The 24,416-nt window shown below is 42.3% G+C and overlaps 2 protein-coding genes, 1 non-coding gene and 1 pseudogene across 3 annotated transcripts; 2 read left to right on the top strand and 2 right to left on the bottom strand.

Annotated features, from left to right (window-relative positions):
* Window positions 1-2,013: 2,013 nt before the first annotated feature.
* On the top strand, window positions 2,014-3,440 carry LOC119267382 (ATP synthase subunit a, chloroplastic-like). The gene has a single exon (XM_037548761.1). It carries the CDS (start codon window positions 2,050-2,052, stop codon window positions 2,908-2,910), a length of 861 nt encoding a protein of 286 aa, XP_037404658.1. The 5' UTR covers window positions 2,014-2,049; the 3' UTR covers window positions 2,911-3,440.
* A 2,115-nt stretch (window positions 3,441-5,555) lies between these two features.
* Window positions 5,556-7,217, top strand: LOC119267380 (annotated as a pseudogene).
* A 64-nt stretch (window positions 7,218-7,281) lies between these two features.
* On the bottom strand, window positions 7,282-7,353 carry TRNAR-UCU. The gene has a single exon. It is a non-coding gene; the product is annotated as a tRNA-Arg (tRNA).
* A 337-nt stretch (window positions 7,354-7,690) lies between these two features.
* Window positions 7,691-11,043, bottom strand: LOC119267379 (photosystem I P700 chlorophyll a apoprotein A2). The gene has a single exon (XM_037548760.1). It carries the CDS (start codon window positions 10,399-10,401, stop codon window positions 8,197-8,199), a length of 2,205 nt encoding a protein of 734 aa, XP_037404657.1. The 5' UTR covers window positions 10,402-11,043; the 3' UTR covers window positions 7,691-8,196.
* Between the last annotated feature and the right edge of the window lie 13,373 nt (window positions 11,044-24,416).

Here is a 24,416-nt window from a genome sequence, read left to right as displayed (position 1 = left end):
ACAAATATGACTGAGGTGGAAATCTGTGGAAGGGGGACATAAACCTGATTGCCCTAGTAGGAGTCAGAATAAGGTTGAGGCTTGAAGACAAGCAACTGACATCTCGGATCTTGCTACATTTATATATGAAAAATCGAGATCTAGTGACATAACGCAAGGTCTTCCAAAAGTGGAACAAATCTTTGAAGCGCGTTCAATTGATTCATTATCCCCGAATCTCGAAAGGAGAATTGAGGATTGGAATGAGCGTATACCAAGAATTCTTGGGGTCCCTTGGGGATTCTTGATTGGAGCTGAGCTAACCATAGCCCAAAGTCGTATCTCTTTGGTTAATAAAATCCAAAAGGTTTATCGATCCCAAGGGGTACAGATCCATAATAGACATATAGAGATTATTATACGCCAAGTAACATCAAAAGTGCGGGTTTCCGAAGATGGAATGTCTAATGTTTTTTCGCCTGGGGAATTAATCGGACTATTACGAGCGGAACGAGCAGGGCGAGCTTTGGATGAATCGATCTATTATCGGGCAATCTTATTGGGAATAACAAGGGCTTCCCTGAATACCCAAAGTTTCATATCTGAAGCAAGTTTTCAAGAAACTACTCGAGTTTTAGCAAAAGCTGCCCTACGAGGTCGCATTGATTGGTTGAAAGGCTTGAAAGAAAACGTAGTTCTGGGGGGGATTATACCTGTTGGTACCGGATTCCAAAAATTTGTGCATCGTTCCCCACAAGACAAGAACCTTTATTTCAAAATAAAAAAAATCTATTCGCGTCAGAAATGAGAGATTTTTTGTTTCTCCATACAGAATTAGTTTCTTCATATTCTGACGTAACAAACAATTTTTATGAGACATAAGAACCCCCATTTAACATTTAACCCTATATCATTTAAGGATACATAAAAAATATTTTTTACTTTACTAGACTTTTGAACTTAGAACACTAACAGGTCAAATTTTAGATTTTTAAGATTTTTATTTTAATAAGTAAAACAAGTCAGTTAATTCATTAAGGTGGTTATGTTTATACCATGTATCAATGGCCAACTCTTATCTTAGTACAAGGTTCTCTCGGAACAATTATTATTTATTTCAAGCTATTTCGGATCTTTCTTAATCTTCAAAAAGAACTAAATTCCGTAATGGAATGGTAGGACTAAAAAAAAGGAAGTGTGGAAAAAATGACAAGAAGATATTGGAACATTAATTTGAAAGAGATGATAGAAGCAGGAGTTCATTTTGGTCATGGTATTAAGAAATGGAATCCTAAAATGGCCCCTTACATTTCGGCAAAGCGTAAAGGTACTCATATTATAAATCTCGCTAGAACGGCTCGTTTTTTATCAGAAGCTTGTGATTTAGTTTTTGATGCAGCAAGTCAGGGAAAAAGTTTCTTAATTGTTGGTACCAAAAAAAGAGCAACAGATTTAGTAGCATCAGCTGCAATAAGGGCTCGTTGTCATTATGTTAATAAAAAGTGGTTCAGTGGTATGTTAACGAATTGGTCGATTACGAAAACTAGACTTTCTCAATTTAGAGACTTAAGAGCAGAAGAAAAAATGGGAAAATTCCACCATCTCCCAAAAAGAGATGTGGCAATCTTGAAGAGAAAATTATCTACCTTGCAAAGGTATCTCGGCGGGATCAAATATATGACGAGATTGCCAGACATTGTGATCGTCCTTGATCAGCAAAAAGAGTATATAGCTCTTCGGGAATGTGCCATTTTGGGGATTCCTACTATTTCTTTAGTCGATACAAATTGTGACCCGGATCTCGCGAATATATCGATTCCAGCCAACGATGACACTATGACTTCAATTCGATTGATTCTTAACAAATTAGTATTTTCAATTTGTGAGGGCCGTTCTCTCTATATAAGAAATCGTTGATTAAGAATATATAGTGAATTCTTGGGCAACTGCGTAAATTTATGCAATCACTTACTTTACTATATCTTTTTTTTGCATAGAATTTTTTTTGCATAGAAAAAAGAAGGGGAATATTGATATATATTAGAGGGTATTGATATATATTATGATCTGATGTGCTTTCTTGGTATCCTAAATATAAGATTAATACTTCAAGTTGCTGAGTTGAGAAAGAGATGGTTGAATCAAAAGAATTCCTTTTTTGAAGTTCAATTTTTATCAGAGGACAATATGAATATTATACCTTGTTCCATTAAAACACTCAAGGGGTTATACGATATATCGGGTGTAGAAGTAGGCCAACACTTCTATTGGCAAATAGGAGGTTTCCAAATTCATGCCCAAGTACTCATCACTTCTTGGGTCGTAATTACTATCTTGCTAGGTTCAGTTGTCATAGTTGTTCGGAATCCACAAACCATCCCAACCGACGGTCAGAATTTTTTTGAATATGTCCTTGAGTTTATTCGAGACTTGAGCAAAACTCAGATTGGAGAAGAATATGGTCCCTGGGTTCCCTTTATTGGAACTATGTTCCTTTTTATTTTTGTTTCGAATCGGTCGGGTGCTCTTTTACCTTGGAAAATTATAGAGTTACCCCATGGGGAATTAGCAGCGCCCACGAATGATATAAATACTACTGTTGCTTTAGCTTTACTCACGTCAGCGGCATATTTTTATGCTGGTCTTAGCAAAAAAGGATTGAGCTACTTCGAGAAATATATTAAACCAACTCCAATCCTTTTACCAATTAACATCCTAGAAGATTTCACAAAACCATTATCACTTAGCTTTCGACTTTTCGGGAATATATTGGCGGATGAATTAGTCGTTGTTGTTCTTGTTTCTTTAGTCCCCTTAGTAATCCCTATACCGGTCATGTTTCTTGGATTATTTACAAGCGGTATTCAAGCTCTTATTTTTGCAACATTAGCCGCAGCCTATATAGGTGAATCCATGGAGGGTCATCATTGAATTGACTATTTTTGGAAATAGTATTTTTTTTGCAGCTTAGCTCAATTCATGCATGGTTCCGGATAATCTGCTTGGTTGCAAAAAAATAGTTAGAAATGCGTATGAATATATAGCCTAGAGTTGTAGGAGAGAGAATAGAATAGACTATATTATGGAATTTTCAAAGTATATATGCATTAAGGAAGGTGGAGTCAGGCTAGATCTATACTATAATATCCTTAATGTCTATAAGTGGAGTCCTCTTTTATGCGGGTTTCCACTTTAAGCAATGATTTTAGAATCCGATTCAATAGAAAATGAGAAAATATGCAAACAAAATAGAAGAAACAAATGTATATATAGGATATTATATTATATATTCCTAGGTTAGATTCATTATCTAATCCGATATATGGATATGGAATTCCCTTCTATGTAGTTCGGACAATTCACATTATCATTTCAATTTGATTTCAATTTGTACTTTTTAGTTACTTTACTTCTCCCCAGTAGAGCTTAGAAGTAAGAATTTATTGGTTGATTGTATCCTTAACCATTTCTTTTTTTTTTTGACACGAGGAACTACTCACCATGAATCCACTAATTGCTGTTGCTTCTGTTATTGCTGCTGGATTGGCCGTAGGGATTGCTTCTATTGGACCTGGAGTTGGTCAAGGTACTGCTGCAGGACAAGCTGTAGAAGGTATTGCGAGACAGCCAGAAGCAGAAGGTAAAATACGAGGTACTTTATTGCTTAGTCTAGCTTTTATGGAAGCTTTAACAATTTATGGACTAGTTGTGGCACTAGCGCTTTTATTTGCGAACCCTTTTGTTTAATCTTAAAAAAAATTCTTTCGATTTCGATTAGATACTTTTTTCTTTTTTTAGTAAATTGGTATTTGCTTCCGCAATTCCAATTATATCAATACTTTATTTAATTTACTCCTATTTATTACTCCTGGAATTATCTATTTATCGGGACAGATAATACCCCATTCTAGGAAGGGCTGAGTTGAGTATTATTAATTTAGAAGATATGCTCACCTTCTTATTTCCCGTCCTTAGTTTAGGAAAGTGGAAAGTTTTTTCCTTTTATTTTAGGAATTGTGGGAACAGAACATTTCAACAAAGGAAGTCTTTCACCGATCAAACAAGACGTAAGACTTAATCTAAAAGAAATTACTAGATTGAATCTATTTGCATTAAAAAACCGATCAAAAAAGGGCGAGCGAAGTAAGTGATCGAAAAACTTCGTTCTTTGTTCGTCCTATCTATAAGAGGAGAGCATATGAAAAATGTAATCCATTCTTTCGTTTTTTTAGCTCACTGGCCATCCGCTGGCAGTTTCGGGCTTAATACCGATATTTTAGCAACAAATCTAATAAATCTAACTGTAGTGGTTGGTGTTTTAATTTTTTTTGGAAAGGGAGTGTGTGCGAGTTGTCTATTTCAAGAATAGATTGGATCTATCCGGCTGCACTTTATAATATTTTTTAGTATTTTTCGGATAAATAAGAAAAGGGTGCACGATCTCGACGAATTACTTCTGAATAAATTCAGAAATCATATGGAAGAACCATAGCATTTCGCGACTCATTGGTAAATCAACTTTGATTCTCTATAAACCAAGAATGTGAGACCATTAACACGGTTAAAGCTAAACTGCTTGAAGTCCAAGCAAAAAGAGGTACTCTTTCTACAACTATATTAGTATTAGTACCGAATTTAAACGGGAAATAGCTAATGTAAAATTTATCTGATATAGAACACTCATATCGATAAAATGGTTTGAACTATTTACTAGAAAAAAAGGGGGCACCCTGCCCTTTTTTAACCAATGCCGAATCGACGACCTATGTATAAAAAAGAGAAATTTTTTGGATTTGAGGAAAAAAAAAGAATTCTATTAATTTTCATTTTCCATTTATTTAGTTAGTTTTTCTTAATGAAATTGAAATTATTAAAGAGGGCAAATAAAAATAAAGAAACAACTTTGCTGACCATGATATATTTTTATCTAGGCGGAAGAGTCCTCTTAATATTTATCTAGTCTTATATAGGTTTCGGTATATTGAAATATAAACATAAAAAAGAAGATAGAGGATAGGCTCATTACTTAAAAAAAAGATATGGAAATAGCTATAGAAAAAAAAGGAGCGTGAGAGCCAAATGAATCGAAAGATTCATGTTTGGTTCGGGAAGAGATCATAAAAGTTGTAAACTTACAAAATAATCTACTTTCATTAAAAGATTTATTAGATAATCGAAAACAGAGGATCTTGAGTACTATTCGAAATTCAGAAGAATTGCGTAGAGGGACCATTGAGCAACTCGAAAAAGCTCAGATTCGATTACAGAAAGTCGAACTAGAAGCGGATGAGTATCGAATGAATGGATACTCTGAGATAGAACGAGAAAAAGCAAATTTGATTAATGCTACTTCTATTAGTTTGGAACAATTGGAAAAGTCTAAAAACGAAACCCTTTATTTTGAAAAACAAAGGGCAATGAATCAGGTCCGACAGCGGGTTTTCCAACAGGCCGTACAAGGAGCTCTAGGAACTCTGAATAGTTGTTTGAATACCGAGTTACATTTCCGTACGATTCGTGCTAATATTGGCATTCTCGGGTCCCTGGAATGGAAGAGATAATTAAATTAATTAGGCCTTGAACTTCTACTTTTGTTTAGAATTTAGGCATTATTTTTCCCCTTGCTTCCGAAAAAAGAGTCAAGAAACACTAATGGCAACCCTTCGAGTCGACGAAATTCATAAAATTCTCCGCGAACATATTGAACAATATAATAGGAAAGTAGGGATTGAGAATATAGGTCGCGTAGTTCAAGTGGGGGATGGGATTGCTCGTATTATAGGTCTTGGTGAAATAATGTCAGGTGAATTAGTCGAATTTGCAGAAGGTACTAGGGGTATTGCTCTGAATTTGGAATCCAAAAATGTTGGGATTGTATTAATGGGCGATGGGTTGATGATATAAGAGGGAAGTTTTGTAAAAGCAACAGGAAGAATTGCTCAGATACCCGTGAGTGAGGCTTACTTGGGTCGTGTTGTAAATGCTCTGGCTAAACCTATTGATGGGAAAGGCGAAATTATAGCTTCCGAATCTCGCTTAATTGAATCTCCTGCTCCAAGTATAATTTCCAGGCGTTCCATATACGAACCTCTTCAAACAGGGCTTATTGCTATCGATTCGATGATCCCTATAGGGCGCGGTCAGCGAGTGTTAATTATTGGGGCCAGACAGACTGGCAAAACAGCAGTAGCCACAGCTACAATTCTCAATCAAAAAGGGGAAGGTGTAATATGTGTTTATGTAGCTATCGGTCAAAGAGCATCCTCCGTAGCTCAAGTAGTAACTACTTTCCATGAGGAGGGGGCCATGGGATACACTATTGTAGTAGCTGAAATGGCGGATTCACCTGCTACATTACAATACCTCGCGCCTTATACGGGAGCAGCCCTGGCTGAGTATTTTATGTACCGCGAACGACATACTTTAATAATTTATGATGATCTCTCCAATCAGGCACAAGCTTATCGCCAAATGTCCCTTCTATTAAGAAGACCTCCCGGCCGTGAGGCTTATCCAGGGGATGTTTTTTATTTGCATTCACACCTTTTAGAAAGAGCCGCTAAATTAAATTCTCTTTTAGGCGAAGGAAGTATGACCGCTTTACCAATAGTTGAGACTCAATCTGGAGACGTTTCCGCCTATATTCCTACTAATGTAATCTCCATTACAGATGGACAAATATTCTTATCTGCGGATCTATTCAATGCCGGAATTCGACCCGCTATTAATGTGGGTATTTCTGTTTCCAGAGTAGGATCCGCGGCTCAAATTAAAGCCATGAAACAAGTAGCTGGCAAATCAAAATTAGAACTAGCTCAATTCGCAGAGTTACAAGCCTTTGCACAATTCGCCTCTGCTCTCGATAAAACAAGTCAGAATCAATTGGCAAGGGGTCGACGATTAAGGGAATTGCTTAAACAATCCCAGGCAAATCCTCTCCCAGTGGAAGAGCAGATAGCTACTATTTATACCGGAACAAGAGGATATCTTGATTCGTTAGAAATTGAACAGGTAAATAAATTTCTGGATGAGTTACGTAAACATCTAAAAGATACTAAACCTCAATTCCAAGAAATTATATCTTCTAGCAAGACATTCACTGAGCAAGCGGAAATCCTTTTGAAGGAAGCTATTCAGGAACAGCTGGAACGGTTTTCTCTTCAGTAACAAATAAATTTTGCATGTCTACTCTTGTTAGTAGAATAGGAATCGTTGAGAAAGATTTTTCATTTGAATCATGCAAAAAAGTTTTCTTTGTTTTTAGTTTAGTATAGTTATTTAAAGAATAGATAGAAATAAGATTGCGTCCAATAGGATTTGAACCTATACCAAAGGTTTAGAAGACCTCTGTCCTATCCATTAGACAATGGACGCTTTTCTTTCATATTTTATTCTTTCTTTTATTTTTTTTTCTTCCTCCGAGAAAAAACTGTTAGACCAAAACTCTTTTAGGAAATCAAAAAATCCAGATACAAATGCATGATGTATATATTATATCATGCATATATCATAAAGAAGGAGTATGGAGCCGGTAGTGGGAATCGAACCCGCAACCCCAAGGTTATGAGCCTTATGAGCTACCAAACTGCTCTATACTCTTAAACTAAAGAGGGGTAACTAGTGGATAAAAGAGGGTTGGATACGCCCCTCTACCAATATCTATACAAATAGAATAGTCCATTTATACAGAATGGTAAAGAGGGCTCCTCTATGATTATCAATTCCAGAAATCCATACAAATACGAAAGGGTATTTTATCCTTACCAACTGGATCTTGTTGCACCCGGTAACAAACATTCATAAACCATTTCTCGAAGTACGTGTCCGGATAGCCCAAAATGTAGATAGTTAGCTCTAGGTCTTCCGGTCAAAAAACAACGTCGATGAAGGCGTGTAGGTGCACTATTACGCGGTAGGGATTGCAATTTTTCTCGCATTTTAGTTTTTTCACTCAAACTCAAGGGAGAAACTTTGCTTCTTATCTTTTTTTTAAAGATTGGCGAATCAAATGATATTTCTGTTCTAATTTCTGCCGCTTCTTCTCCCTCTGAATCAAACTTTTTTTTGCCATAATGTGTCGTTGCTATTATTACCAAGTATACGGTTCTAATCCTAGATGGAAAAATAAATAGAAAAAGAAATCTAAAAAGGCAGATCCTCCCTCTCTATCAAGAGTAATGAACTAGGTGCTGATACAGTACAAAAAAACAAACTAAATTAACCAAACTTGCCTGATGTTGAGGCAATCAAGAAAGCTGCATAAGTGAATATATAACCCACGGAAAAGTGAGCTAATCCAACCAATCTTGCTTGCACAATGGAAAGAGCCACGGGCTTATCTCTCCAGCGAATTAAATTAGCTAAAGGTGTGCGTTCATGAGCCCATGCTAAAGTCTCAATTAATTCCTGCCAATACCCCCGCCAGGAAATTAAGAACATAAATCCAGTAGCCCAAACAAGATGTCCAAATAAGAACATCCACGCCCATACCGATAAACTATTCATCCCAAAAGGATTATATCCATTGATAAGTTGTGAAGAGTTTAACCATAGGTAATCTCTTAACCATCCCATCAAATAAGTGGAGGATTCATTAAATTGTGAAACGTTGCCCTGCCATAATGTGATATGTTTCCAATGCCAATAAAAAGTAACCCACCCAATGGTATTTAACATCCCGAAAACTACCAAATAAAATGCGTCCCAAGCAGAAATATCACAAGTACCGCCGCGCCCTGGGCCGTCACAAGGAAAACTATATCCAAAATCCTTTTTATCCGGCATTAATTTGGAACCGCGTGCATCTAAAGCGCCCTTTACTAAAATCAATGTAGTTGTATGCAAACCTAGAGCAATAGCATGATGAACCAAGAAATCCCCAGGTCCTATTGTTAAGAAAAGCGAATTACTATTCTCATTAACAGCATTCAACCATCCGGGCAACCATAGGCTTCGACCCGCATTGAAAGCGGGGCCATTCGTTGAAGATAAGAGTATATCGAACCCATATGTCGTCTGGCCATGAGCAGGTTGTATCCATTGGGCAAATATAGGTTCGATCAAGATTTGTTTTTCTGGAGTACCAAAAGCAAGCATGACGTCGTTATGAACATAAAGGCCCAAGGTATGGAATCCTAGAAAGAGGCTAGCCCAACTTAAATGAGATATGATAGCTTCTTTATGGTCTAACATTCTTGCCAATGCATTATCCTCATTCTGTTCCGGATTGTAATCCCTAATGAAAAAAATAGCTCCATGAGCAAAAGCCCCTGTCATGATGAACCCTGCAATATATTGGTGATGAGTATATAAAGCAGCTTGAGTAGTAAAGTCTTGTGCTATGAATGCATAAGGAGGTAAAGAGTACATATGTTGAGCTACTAAGGAAGTAATAACCCCTAAAGAAGCTAGAGCAAGACCTAACTGAAAATGAATCGAATTGTTGATTGTGTCATAAAGGCCCTTATGCCCACGCCCTAATCGACCCCCCGGAGGAGTATGCGCTTCTAAAAGATCTTTAATACTGTGCCCAATTCCGAAGTTAGTTCGATACATGTGACCGGCAATGAGAAAAATAAATGCAATAGCTAAATGATGGTTAGCCATATCGGTCAGCCACAAACTTTGTGTTTGTGGATGGAATCCCCCAAGAAGAGTTAGAATGGCAGTTCCGGCTCCTTGAGCGGTACCAAATAAATGATTACTCGAATCAGGGTTTTGGGCATAAAGATTCCATTGACCCGTCAAAAGGGGTCCCAACCCCTGGGGATAGGGTAATACATCTAAGAAATTATTCCATCGAACGTACTCCCCCCTGGATGCGGGAATAGCAACATGAACTAAATGTCCTGTCCAAGCCAAAGAACTTACCCCGAAAAGTCCTGACAAATGATGATTGAGACGAAATTCCGCGTTTTTGAACCACGAAAGGCTTGGTTTCCATTTGGGTTGTAGATGTAACCAACCCGCTATTAAGGACAGCGTAGAAAGAAATAATAGAAAAAGAGCTCCAGTATAAAGATCCTCATTGGTGCGTAATCCTATTGTATACCACCACTGATAAACTCCAGAATAAGCAATATTCACTGGACCAGCAGCACCTCCTCGAGTAAAGGCTTCCACAGCGGGTTGACCAAAATGAGGATCCCAAATCGCATGAGCAATAGGTCTTACGTGTAAAGGATCCTGTATCCATGATTCAAAATTTCCTTGCCAAGCTACATGAAACAGATTTCCGGACGTCCATAGAAAGATTATTGCTAATTGCCCAAAGTGAGAAGCAAAAATGTTCTGATAAAGACGTTCTTCAGTAATATCATCATGACTTTCGAAATCATGTGCGGTAGCAATACCAAACCAAATACGATGAGTAGTGGGGTCCTGAGCTAAGCCTTGGCTAAACCTGGGAAATCTTAATTCCATAATGCCTTTCAAATCCTCCTAGCCACTATCCTACTGCAATAATTCTCGCTAAGAAGAATGCCCATGTCGTGGCAATTCCACCCAGAAGGTAATGGGTTACTCCTACAGCGCGTCCTTGTATAATGCTCAAGGCTCTAGGCTGAGTAGCAGGAGCAACTTTTAATTTGTTATGAGCCCAAACGATAGATTCAATGAGTTCTTGCCAATAACCACGGCCGCTGAATAAAAACATTAAACTGAAGGCCCAGACAAAATGAGCACCTAAGAAAAAAAGACCATATGCAGATAATGAAGAACCATAAGATTGAATGACTTGCGATGCCTGTGCCCACAAGAAATCTCGAAGCCACCCATTAATCGTAATGGAACTCTGTGCAAAGTTTCCCCCTGTAATATGAGTTACCACCCCTTGATCACTTATAGTACCCCAAACATCCGACTGCATTTTCCAACTGAAATGGAAAATGACTACCGAAATTGCATTGTACATCCAGAATAAACCTAAGAAAACATGATCCCAGGCAGATACTTGACATGTTCCCCCTCGGCCAGGCCCATCGCAAGGAAAGCGAAAACCTAGATTTGCTTTATCGGGTATCAAACGGGAACTCCGAGCAAATAAAACACCTTTCAAAAGTATTAATACAGCACTTTTATATTATTTTGGGGACTAACCTACTAACCCAAGACCCAGTGCAAATTGTTGTTTTTGCCTATTTCAGTGTTTCGCAGAAAAGGAATATCAAATGGAATGAAACCTTCGGGAGAGTTATTTTTGGAACAAACATGATCCAGGGGACTTGGAGTAGACGTCAAGAAATCAATGAGGAGGCCAAGAGGCAGGGAGGCGCGGCTGCCCCCTGGGCGCGCCACCACCCTCGTGGGCCCCTCGTAGCTCCACCGACCTACTTCTTCCTCCTATATATGTCCATATACCCCCAAAACATCCAGGAGCACCACGAAACCCTATTTCCACCGCCGCAACCTTATGTACCCAAGAGATCCCATCTTGGGGCCTTTTCTGGAGCTCCGCCGGAGGGGGAATCTATCACGCAGGGCTTCTACATCAACACCATAGCCTCTCTGATGATGTGTGAGTAGTTTACCACAGACCTTCGGGTCCATAGTTATTATCTAGATGGCTTTTTCTCTCTCTTTGGATCTCATTACGATGTTCTCCTCGATCTTCTTGGAGATCTATTTGATGTAACTCTTTTTGCGGTGTGTTTGCCGAGATCCGATGAATTGTGGGTTTATGATCAAGTTTATCTATGAAAAATATTTGATTCTTCTTTGAAATCCCTTATGTATGATTTGTTATCTTTGCAAGTCTCTTCGAATTATCAGTTTGGTTTGGCCTACTAGATTGATCTTTCTTGCAATGGGAGAAGTGCTTAGCTTTGGGTTCAATCTTGCGGTGTCCTTTCCCAATGCTAGCAGGGCCAGCAAGGCACGTATTGTATTGTTACCATCGAGGATAAAAAGATGGGGTTTATATCATATTGCTTGAGTTTATCCCTCTACATCATGTCATCTTTCCTAATGCATTATCTGTTCTTATGAACTTAATACTCTAGATGCATGCAGGATAGCGGTCGATGTGTGGAGTAATAGTAGTAGATGCAGAATCGCTTCGGTCTACTTGTCGCAGACGTGATGCCTATATACATGACCATGCCTAGATATTCGCATAATTATTCCCTTTTCTGTCAATTGCTCGACAACAATTTGTTCACCCACTGTAATACTTATGCTATCTTAAGAGAAGCCACTAGTGAAACCTATGGCCCCCGGGTCTATCTTTTTGTTGGGGAACGTAGTAATTTCAAAAAAATCCTACACACACGCAAGATCATGGTGATCCATAGCAACGAGAGGGGAGAGTGTCGTCCACATACCCTCGTAGACCATAAGCGGAAGCGTTATGAGAACGCAGTTGATGTAGTCGTACGTCTTCACGATCTGACCGATCCAAGTACCGAACGTACGTCACCTCTAAGTTCAGCACACGTTCAGCTCGGTGATGTCCCACGAACTCCGAACCAGCAGATCTTCGAGGGAGAGTTCCGTCAGCACGATGGTGTGATGATGGTGATGATGATGCTACCGACGCAGGGCTTCGCCTAAGCACTGCTATGATATGACCGAGGTGGATTATGGTGGAGAGGGGCACCGCACACGGCTAAAAGATAAAATGATCAACTTTTGTCGATCATGGGGTGCCCCCTCCCCTGTATATAAAGGAGTGGAGGAGGGGGAGGGTCGTCCCTCTACTATGGCGCGCCCTGGGGAGTCCTACTCCCATCGGGAGTAGGATTCCCCCCTTCCATGTATATAAAGGAGTGGAGGAGGGGAGGGGCCGGCCCTCTCTATGGCACGCCCTAGGGGAGTCCTACTCCCACCGGGAGTAGGATTCCCCCTTTCCTAGTAGAACTAGGAGCCCTTCCAAGTAGTAGGAGTAGGAGAGAAGGAAAGGGAAAAGAGAAGAGAAAGAAGGAGGGGGCGCCGCCTTCCCCCTAGTCCAATTTGGACTAGGCCTTGGGGGGCGCGCAGCCTCCCCTCTCTCTTTCCCCTAAAGACCAATAAGGCCCATATACACCCTGACGAATTCCCGTAACTCTCCGGTACTCCGATAAATACCCAAAACACTCAGAACCTTTTATATGTCCGAATATAGCCTTCCAATATATCAATCTTTACGTCTCGAACATTTTGAGACTCCTCGTCATGTCTCTGATCTCATCCGGGACTCCGAACAACCTTCGGTACATCAAAACACATAAACTCATAATACTGATCGTCACCGAACGTTAAGCGTGCGGACCCTACGGGTTCGAGAACTATCTAGACATGACCGAGACTCATCTCTGGTCAATAACCAATAGCGGAACCTGGATGCTCATATTGGCTCCTACATATTCTATGAAGATCTTTATCGGTCAAACCGCATAACGGTATACGTTGTTCCTTTTGTCATCGGTATGTTACTTGCCCGAGATTCGATCATCAGTATCTCAATACCTAGTTTAGTCTCGTTACCGGCAAGTCTATTTACTCGGTCCGTAATGCATCATCCCGCAACTAACTCATTAGTCACATTGCTTGCAAGGCTTATAGTGATGTGCATTACCGAGAGGGCCCAGAGATACCTCTCCAACAATTGGAGTGACAAATCCTAATCTCGATCTATGCCAACTTGACAAGTACCATCAGAGACACCTGTAGAGCACCTTTATAATCACCCAGTTATGTTGTGACGTTTGGTAGTTCACAAAGTGTTCTTCGGTATTCAAGAGTTGCATAATCTCATAGTCAGAGGAACATGTATAAGTCATGAAGAAAGCAGTAGCAACAAATAAACGATCATCGTGCTAATCTAACAGAATGGGTCAAGTCAATCACATCATTCTCTAATGATGTGACCCCGTTAATCAAATGACAACTCATGTCTATGGCTAGGAAACTTAACCATCTTTGATTTAACGAGATAGTCAAGTAGAGGCGTACTAGTGACACTCTTTTTATCTATGTATTCACACATGTACTAAGTTTCCGGTTAATACAATTCTAGCAAGAACAATAAACATTTATCATGATATAAGGAAATAAATAATAACTTTATTATTGCCTCTAGGGCATATTTCCTTCAGTCTCCCACTTGCACTAGAGTCAATATTCTAGTTCACATCTTTATGTGATTAGTTCCCATCTCCATGTGAATAATACCCAAAGGGTTTACTAGAGTCAATAATCTAATTCACATCGCTATGTGATTAACACCCAAAGAGTGATCATGTTTTGCTTGTGAGAGAAGTTTAGCCTATGGGACTGCAACATTCAGACCCGTATGTATTTCGCAAATTTCTATGTCTACAATGCTCTGCACGGAGCTACTCTAGCTAATTGCTCCCACTTTCAATATGTATCCAGATCGAGACTTAGAGTAATCTAGGTCGATGTAAAAAGCTTGCATCAACGTAACGCTTTACGACGGACTCTTTTATCACCTCCATAACCGAGAAATATTTCCTTAGTCCTCTAAGGATAATTTTGACCGGTGTCCAGTGATCTACTCCTAGATCACTAGTGTACTCCCTTGCCAGAATGATGGTAAGGTATACAATAGGACTGGTAAACAGCATATCATACTTTATAGAACCTATGACTGAGGCATAGGGAATGACTTTTCATTCTCTTACTATTTTCTGCTGTGGTCGGGTTTTGAGTCTTTACTCAACTTCACACCTTGCAACATGGGCAAGAAATCCTTCTTTGACTGTTCCATTTTGAACTACTTCAAAATCTTGTCAAGGTATGTACTCATTGAAAAAACTTATCAAGCGTCTTGATCTATCTCTATAGATATTGATGCTCAATGTGTAAGTAGCTTCATCGAGGTCTTTCTTTGGAAAACTCTTTTCAAACACTCCTCTATGCTTTCCAGAAAATTCTACATTATTTCCGATCAACAATATGTCATTCACATATACTTATCAGAAATGTTGTACTGCTCATACTCACTTTCTTGTAAATACAGGCTTCACCGCAAGTCTGTACAAAACCATATGCTTTGATCACTTTATCAAAGCATACATTCCAACTCCGAGTGCTTGCACCAGTCCATAGATGGATCGCTGGAGCTTGCTCACTTTGTTAGCACCTTTAGGATCGACAAAACCTTCTGGTTGCATCATATACAACTCTTCTTTAAGAAATCCATCAAGGAATACAGTTTTGACATCCATTTGCCAGATTTCATAAAATACGGCAACTGCTAACATGATTCGGACAGACTTTTAAGCATCGATACGAGTGAGAAAATCTCATTGTAGTCAACACCTTGAACTTGTCCAAAACATTTTGCGTCAATTCAAGCTTTGAAGATAGTAACACTACTATCAGCGTTCGTCTTCCTCTTGAAGATCCATTTATTCTTAATGACTCACCGATCATCGGACAAGTCAATCAAATTACATACTTTGTTCTCATACATGGATCCCATCTCAGGTTTCATGGCCTCAAGCCATTTCGTGGAATCTAGGCTCATCATCGCTTCCTCATAGTTCGTAGGTTCGTCATGGTCAAGTAACATGACATCCAGAATAGGATTACCGTACCACTCTGGTGCGGATCTCACTCTGGTTGACCTACGAGGTTCGGTAGTAACTTGATCTGAAGCTACATGATCATCATCATTAGCTTCCTCACTAATTGGTGTATGAGTTATAGGAACAGATTTCTGTGATGAACTACTTTCCAATAATGGAGCAGGTACAGTTACCTCATCAAGTTCTACTTTCCTCCCACTCACTTCTTTCGAGAGAAACTCCTTCTCTAGAAAGGATCCATTCTTAGCAACAAATGTCTTGCCTTCGGATCTGTGATAGAAGGTGTACCCAACTGTCCCTTTGGGTATCCTATGAAGACACATTTCTCCGATTTTGGTTTGAGCTTATTAGGATGAAACTTTTTCACGTAAGGATCCCAACCCCAAACTTTAAGAAACGACAACTTTTGTTTCTTGCCAAACCACAATTCATATGGCGTCGTCTCAACGGATTTAGATGGTGCCCAATTTAACATGAGTGCAGCTGTCTCTAATGCATAACCCCAAAACGATAGTGGTAAATCGGTAAGAGACATCATAAATTACACCATATCTAATAAAGTTCGGTTACGATGTTCGGATACACCATTACGTTGTGGTGTTCCAGGTGGCGTGAGTTGCAAAACTATTCCGCATTGTTTCAAATGAAGACCAAACTCGTAACTCAAATATTCTCCTCCACAATCATATCATAGAAACTTTATTTTCTTGTTACGATGATTTTCCAGTTCACTCTGAAATTATTTGAACTTTTCAAATGCTTCAGATTTATGTTTCATCAAGAAGATATACCCATATCTTACTCAAATCATCTATGAAGGTCAGAAAATAACGATACCTTCCGCGAGCCTCAACACTCATCGCACTGCATACATTAGTATGTATTATTTCCAACAAGTCTCTTGCTCGCTCCATTGTTCCGGAGAATGGAGTCTTAGTCATCTTGCCCATGAGGCATGGTTCACAAGCATCAACTGATTCATAATCAAGTGATTCCAAAAGCCCATCAGAATGGAGTTTCTTCATGCGCTTTACACCAATATGACCTAAACGGCAGTGCCACAAATAAGTTGCACTATCATTATCAACTCTACATCTTTTAGCTTCAATATTATGAATATGTGTATCACTACTATCGAGATTCATCAAAAGTAGACCACTCTTCAAGGGTGCATGACCATAAAAGATATTACTCATATAAATAGAACAACCATTATTCTCATATTTAAATGAATAACCGTCTCGCATCAAACAAGATCCACATATAATGTTCATGCTCAACGCTGGCACAAAATAACAACTATTCAGGTCTAAAATTAATCCTGAAGGTAGATGTAGAGGTAGCGTGCTAACCGCACTCACATCGAATTTGGAACCATTTCCCACGCGCATCATCACCTCGTCCTTAGCCAATCTTCGCTTAATCCGTAGCCCCTGTTTCGAGTTGCAAATATTAGCAACAGAACCAGTTTCAAATACCCAGGTCCTACTGCGAGCATCAGTAAGGTACACATCAATAACATGTATATGACATATACCTTTGTTCACCTTGCCATCATTCTTATCCGCCAAAAATTTGGGGCAGTTCCGCTTCCAGTGACCAGTCCCTTTGTAGTAGAAGCACTCAGTTTCAGGCTTAGGTCCAGACTTGGGTTTCTTCACTTGAGCAACAACTTGCTTGCCGTTCTTCTTGAAGTTCCCCTTCTTTCCTTTACCATTTTTCTTAAAACTGGTGGTTTTGTTGACCGTCAACACTTGATGCTCTTTCTTGATTTCTACCTTCACAGCCTTTAGCATTGCGAAGAGCTCGGGAATCGTCTTATCCATCCCTTACATATTATAGTTCATCACGAAGTTCCAGTAACTTGGTGATAGTGACTAGAGAACTCTGTCAATCACTATCTTATCTGGAAGATTAACTCCCACTTGATTGAAGTGATTGTAGTACTCAGACATTCTGAGCACATGCTCACTAGCTGAGATATTCTCCTCCATCTTGTAGGCAAAGTTCTTGTCAAAGGTCTCATACCTTTCGACATGGGAATGAGTCTGAAATAGTAATTTCAACTGTTTAAACATCTCATATGCTCTGTGGCATTCAAAACGTCTTTAAAGACCCGATTCTAAGTCATAAAGCATGGTGCACTAAACTATCAAGTAGTCATCATGTCGAGCTCGCCAAATGTTCATAGCGTCTGCATCTGCTCCTGCAATCAGTCTGTCACCTAGGGGTGCATCAAGGACATAATTCTTCTGTGCAGCAATGAGGATAATCCTTAGATCACGGATCCAATGCGCATCATTGCTACTAACATCTTTCAACTTAGTTTTTCTCTAGGAACATATCAAAAATAAATGGGGAGCAACATCGCGAGCTATTGATCTACAACATAGTTATGCAAATACTATCAGGACTAAGTTCATGATAAATTAAAGTTCAATTAATTATATTACTTAAGAACTCCCACTTAGACAGACATCCCTCTAATCATTAATGTGATCATGTGATCCATATCAACTAAACCATGTCTGATCATCACGTGAGATGGAGTAGTTTTCAATGGTGAACATCACTATGTTGATCATATCTACTATATGATTCACGCTCGACCTTTCGGTCTCAATGTTCCGAGGCCATATCTACATATGCTAGGCTCGTCAAGTTTAACCTGAGTATTCTGCGTGTGCAAAACTGGCTTGCACCCGTTGTATGTGAACGTAGAGCTTATCACACCCGATCATCACGTGGTGTCTTGGCACGACGAACTTTTGCAATGGTGCATACTCAGGGAGAACACTTATACCTTGAAATTTAGTGATAGATCATCTTATAATGCTACCGTCGATCTAAGCAAAATAAGATGCATAAAAGATAAACATCACATGCAATCAATATAAGTGATATGATATGCCCATCATCATCTTGTGTCTGTGATCACCATCTCCAAAGCACCGTCATGATCACCATTATCACCGGCTTGACACCTTGATCTCCATTGAAGCATCGTTGTCTTCATGCCAACTATTGCCTCCATGACTATCGCTACCGCTTAGTGATAAAGTAAAGCAATTACATGGCAATTGCATTTCATACAATAAAGCGACAACCATATGGCTCCTGCCAGTTGTCGGATTTCGGGTTCCGGCAGACCCTTGAGGTTCGAACACTGGGGTGCGCGCAGAGATCTCTCCCCTACCAATCTATGTCCAATCTCCTCACGTGATCTAAGCTGGAAACAACGAACAACACAAGGGACACGAGATTTATACTGGTTTGGGCCACCGTTGTGGTGTAATACCCTACTCCAGTGTGTGGTGTGGTGGATTGCCTCAGGGGCTAATGACGAGCAGTACAAGGGAAGAACAGCCTCGCGAGAGGTGTTCTTGAGCTGGTGCGATGAACTTCTTGGGTGAGTTCAGTCGCCTCTCTCTCTCTCTCTCTCTCTCTCTCTCTCTCTCTCTCTCTCTCTCTCTTTCGGTCCCTCCTTGTCTGCCCCTTTCTACTCTGTGGTGGCTAGCTCTATTTATAGAGGCCCTGGGCCTCTCCCCAAATAATGAGCGGGAAGGGCGCCAACAATTCGCCATTTTGAAGGGGAACATCTAGTACAAGTTTTCTTGACCAAAGGTGGTCTTCGGCTGCCAAAAGCACTGGTGATGACGCCGTCTTGGGCTCCACGGTGACCTCCATCCTGCCGCTCTGTTGGTCTTGGACTTGTTGCACCAGAATGGTAACCTTTGCCCGATGCCTTGGCATGTGCTTGCCCCCTTTGCACCAAAGGGGAAACAAGGACACTGCACAGGCTGGCGTCCGCCTGGCGCCTGCTTGGTCGCGATCGTCATGGCTTGCGTCATGGGCTCCTCGCGAGGTATCCCCGCCTTGATCTCTCCGCCTCCTCGCGAGCCTGCCTGGTGAGGCTGCCTCTGAGGAAGCTTCCGGTCGTCCGCCCCGCAAGGCTTGGCCTCTCGCGAGGGTCTTGAGCTTGAGCTGATGAAGATGGGCCGTGCTGGGCCCCCACTTGAGCCACGCCGCAGGCCGCAGGCAGGCAAGTCTGGGGACCCCCGTTCCCAGAACGCCGATAGTAGCCCCCGGGCCCAAGGCGCTCCCGGGCTTGGCCTAGCAGGAAAGCGAAGGGGCAAGCGCGAAGCACCGCGGGCCCTAACAGCCTGCGGCCTTGGGCGCCGCATGGCGATTGATTGGACGTGGGCGTCTACGCTTCCCCACGACGCCTCGGCAATTGCATGACTTGACATGTCCCTGCATGCAGAGAAACCGGTCATGATTACCTGCGATCGTGGTGCTCGACAATTGGCCTCCTCCGGCTATAAGTACGGGGCTGCACGAGTCCCTTCAGCCCATCCCTTGCTGCCGCTCCTTTCCTTCTTCTTCTTCATTCTTGCTTCTCCTTACGCCAATGGCACCAATCCGCCGGTTTTCTGTAGAAGAGAAGGGAAAGGCCCCCCAAGAGGGTCCTGACCCACTTCCGCCGAAGAAGCGGCTGGTCCTCTGCCACCGAGAAGAGGGTGGTCAGCAGGAGGCACTGAGGCCCTGGTACGAGCGGCCGCTGCCTGGGTATCCGCTACCCTTGTATGCCCACGTCATGGGTCCTGGGGGAGAAGGCGTCGATCGACATCAACGGTGCCGCCGTCGACGTCGGCGATTCACGGTGGTGCGTGTCGTTCCTCCTGGAGTCCACGCCGAGCGCTCCTCTTGCGAGCTCGTGCTCCACGCCACCATGCCTCCGAGCTCTTGGATTCGCCTTCCCGCCTCCTTCGCCTTTGAGATGCCGCCGTGTGGGGCTCTGGATCTCTGGCTGCAGCACGCTGACTGCGGTACCCTTGCGACCGGAGCGGAGGTCGCGTTCGTCACTCCGAGCAAGGTCTTCATGACCCGGGGCTGGGGCGAAATTGCCCGGGTCTGCCGGACGGTAGGTGCCCTCGTGATTCATCTTGAATACGATGGTGCCTCCCTGATGTTCTTCAAGGTCTTCGATGCTGAAGGACGCCGACTGGAGTGCTGCCCCAGGAAGAGCGGCACGGGCGACGAACCGGCAAGGACCTGGCTCGCCCATCGACCCTCCAGCAGCTCCTTAGGCAGCAGCAGAGGAGCTGGGGAATCCAGCGGCTCCTTCGAGCTCCTCTCAACTCCGGAGATGAGCGACGACAGCTACGAGCCCCCGAGCTCGCGCGGTGCTCGGAGCGGGGCAGCTGCGTCCAGCCGCCGACGCCACTGATCTGGATGGGGTTGGCGTCAATGTTGGGCAGCCCACTTTTGATGATGGCGTTCCTTGCGGCAGTGCGGGCGATTAGCGTTCCTTAGGATTAGTATCTTGTTCCCTGCGAGGAATCGAAGCAACACCCCGCGGGGGTATGTAAGGCGTCTGCCATGTCTTTTATGAATATTATATCCTTACTATGAATCAATGCGAGGTGCTTGTCCTGTCTCGGCTCGGCTCCCCTTTCTATCCTCACGAGGACTTGGCGCTCTACGCTGACATGTAACGCCCTCGATGCGGCTATATCTCCTACGTGTCGGAGCACGACTTAGAGGCATAACCGCATTGAAAGCAATATCGCAAGTAAGGTAATCTTCACAACATCCCATGTAATATAGATAATAAAGGGAAAGGTAACATAGTTGGCTTACACTCGCCACTTCACACAAAGTACATAAATAGCATTACATCAACCAATACAATCATGGTTCGACTACGGTACCAAAATAAAAGATCAACCCAACATGCGACACGGTCCCGATCGCCCCAACTGGGCACCACTACTGATCATCAGGGAAAGACACATAGTAACGGCATGAGTATTCGTCGAACTCCCACTTGAGCTCAAGCGCATCATCTGGAACAGAGTCATCGGGCCCTGCATTTGGTTTGGAAGTAATCTGTGAGCCACGGGGACTCAGCAATCTCGCACCCTCGCGATCAAGACTATTTAAGCTTATATGAAATGCAAGGTAATATGTGGAGTTGCAGCAAGCGACTAGCATATGTGGTGGCTAACCTGTTCGCAAAAGAGAGCGAGAAGAGAAGGCAAAGCACGAACGAAGAACTAGAGAGCAAACTACGGCAAACATTACTCCAATACCGTGTTCACTTCCCGGACTCTGCCGAGAAGAGACCATCACGGTAACACACATAGTTAATTCATTTTAAATAAGTTAAGGTTCAAGTTATCTACAACCGGACATTAACAAATTCCCATCTGCCCATAACCGTGGGCACGGCTTTCGAAAGTTCAAATCCCTGCAGGATATACCTTCTCCTGAGACATTCCGATCAGACTCGGTATCCCGGTTCTACAAGACAACTTCGACAAGTTAAAACAAATCCAGCAACACCGCCCGAATGTGCCGTCAAATCCCGATAGGAGCTGCACATATCTCGTTCTCAGGGCACACTCAGATTTTCTAAACTTCCGGTAGGCCAGCCTAGAGTTGCCCCTGGTGGCCACCGGCGGCTGACGAGGTGGACCAACACTCAGAGGAGCACTGGCCCGGGGGGGATTAAAATAAGATGACCCCTGGGCTCCGGAAACCCAAGGGAAAAAGAGGCTAGGTGGCAGATGGTAAAACCAAGGTTGGGCATTGCTGGAGGAGTTTTATTCAAGGCGAACTGTCAAGGGGTTCCCATTATCACCCAACCGCGTAAGCAACGCAAAATCCGGGAACATAACACCGATATGACGGAAACTAGGGCGGCAAAAGTGGAACAAAACACTAGGCAAAAGGCCGAGCCTTCCACCCTTTACCAAGTATATAGATGCATTAAGATAACAAGATAATATAGTGATATCCCAACAAGAAAGTAATGTTCCAACAAGGAACGGTCTCCAATCTTCACCTGCAACTAGCAACGCTATAAGAGGGGCTGAGCAAAGTGGTAACATAGCCAATCAACGGTTTGCTAGGACATTGTGGGTTAGAGGTTTGACATGGCAATTTGGGAGGCATGATAGGCAAGTGGTAGGCATCGTAGCATAGGCATACCAAAAGAGCGAGCATCTAGCAAAGCAAAGATAGAAGTGATTTCAAGGGTATGATCATCTTGCCTGCAAAGTTATCAGAGTTGACTGGATCCTCGAAAGCAAACTCAACGGGCTCCTCGTTAGCGAACTCGTCTCCCGGCTCTACCCAAACAAGACAAACAAGCAAGAGGAACACAATCAACCACGTGCAAAGCTCAAACAACATGATGCAAACATGATATGCTATGCGGGATGTGATATGTGATGCATATGCAAGCTTTGACAAGGAATGAAAGAACCTGGCCTCAACTTGGAAATCCAAGAGTGCCACTGGAAAGGTGAGGCGATTTCGGTTGAAATCGATATAGAGATCGCTGGAATCGGATGCACGGTCTGGAAATGGCAAGCAAAACAAATATGGCACTGGTCTGCGATAAACAGCAAGTAGCCATCTAAATGCAACAAGATAAATATGCTACAGCACTCGAACATGGCAACAAAATACATGGCAGGTATCCACTCATGATGCTTGACAAAAGATGAACACTGAGATACGGCCAATTCATCCATTAACAGGTTCAAACAAGCATGGCAAAAGTGCAATTGATAAACAGATTTCAGACTTCGTGAAATTAACACTAGCCTGGAATTTCAGATTAGGTAGCACATTTGGAGCAAGAAAACTATATGCTACAGGAACTTAACATGGTAAAGCAAGGCATGGCATTGAGCTACTCAAAGAGCTTAACAAAAGTCCCTTAGTGACCTTGAGCCAAAAGGGATCAGAAAATACAATTGCGAGCATGTGAACATGGCAAAAACATAATCAGATCTCAGACTTAGTGAAAAACTGGAGCATGCAAATATCCTAGCGAGTAGGCATGTTCACGAGCTCAATGCACTCACTACCGAGCAAGGCATGACAAACTAATCATACAACCATCAAGAATGCACATTATGCAAGCTAGACATGGCAAGAACAACAACATAGCATGCATGGATCAGCTACAACATCCTCAGCAAAATCGCTAACAGGTAGACAATCTGCCCAGATTCACCAAATAGCAAAAGTAGAGCTCGATTGACTCAAGCTAGGGTGCTCCATAATTGCAAACAAAGACATGGATGGATAGAGAACTACCAGATGAACAAATCACCCTTACTGATCATCCTCAAAAGAGGCACGGATCACTAGGAAACAACATGAACATATGTCATATTGATAAAAACAGATCAAGGACTTAGTGGAATTTCTAAGTCCCTGAAATCAGCATTAACGAATGCACCACTTTGCAAGCTTGTTATAGTCACCACACACATCAAAAAAATGCATGGATAGCACCACTGTAAAGATGATAAAACATATACCAAAACACATGTAGAGCTCAGGAGCATATCATGCACACATTAAACATGGCAAAAATGACAAATAGCTATTTGGTGCAGCAGATCTGACAATTAACTCAAATAGCACTCTTCCAACAGCATTTCGGGCATCAAGATGAGCTCAAATGAAAATGGTGCAATGAGATGAAATGATGTACTCTCTGAAGCAAACATTTTGATATGCTACACGCCCAAAACGGAGCTACGGATGCAAAGTTACGGCACGATGAATAATGCAATAATAATTAGGGTTCCGAGAGAAAGTCAACCGAGGCAAAATTCCATATCTGGATCTGGCCGGGCGCGGAAACCAAGGTCCGCCGGATTCACTGTAGATCGCCGGAGTAGCTTCGGGGAGGAGGTGGAGGACGCCGGAGAGGGCCGGGTCGCCGGATCCAGCCGGCGGAGGAGGCGCGCTGGGGCGCGTTCGGCCGGCGGCGAGCTGCGCGAGGACGGGCGCCGAGGGGCGCCGTCTCCCTACTCCGGCCGGCGAGGTTGCGGCGGCCGGCCGGGCAAAGTGCGGCAGCGCGTGGGCGGAGTCGTCGCC

The sequence above is a fragment of the Triticum dicoccoides genome, chromosome 3A (genome assembly GCF_002162155.2).
Source record: "Triticum dicoccoides isolate Atlit2015 ecotype Zavitan chromosome 3A, WEW_v2.0, whole genome shotgun sequence".
In the NCBI taxonomy this organism is placed as follows: Eukaryota; Viridiplantae; Streptophyta; class Magnoliopsida; order Poales; family Poaceae; genus Triticum; species Triticum dicoccoides.
The sequence above is the reverse complement of the archived record's forward strand: the minus strand, read 5'-3'. Positions and strand labels throughout refer to the sequence as shown.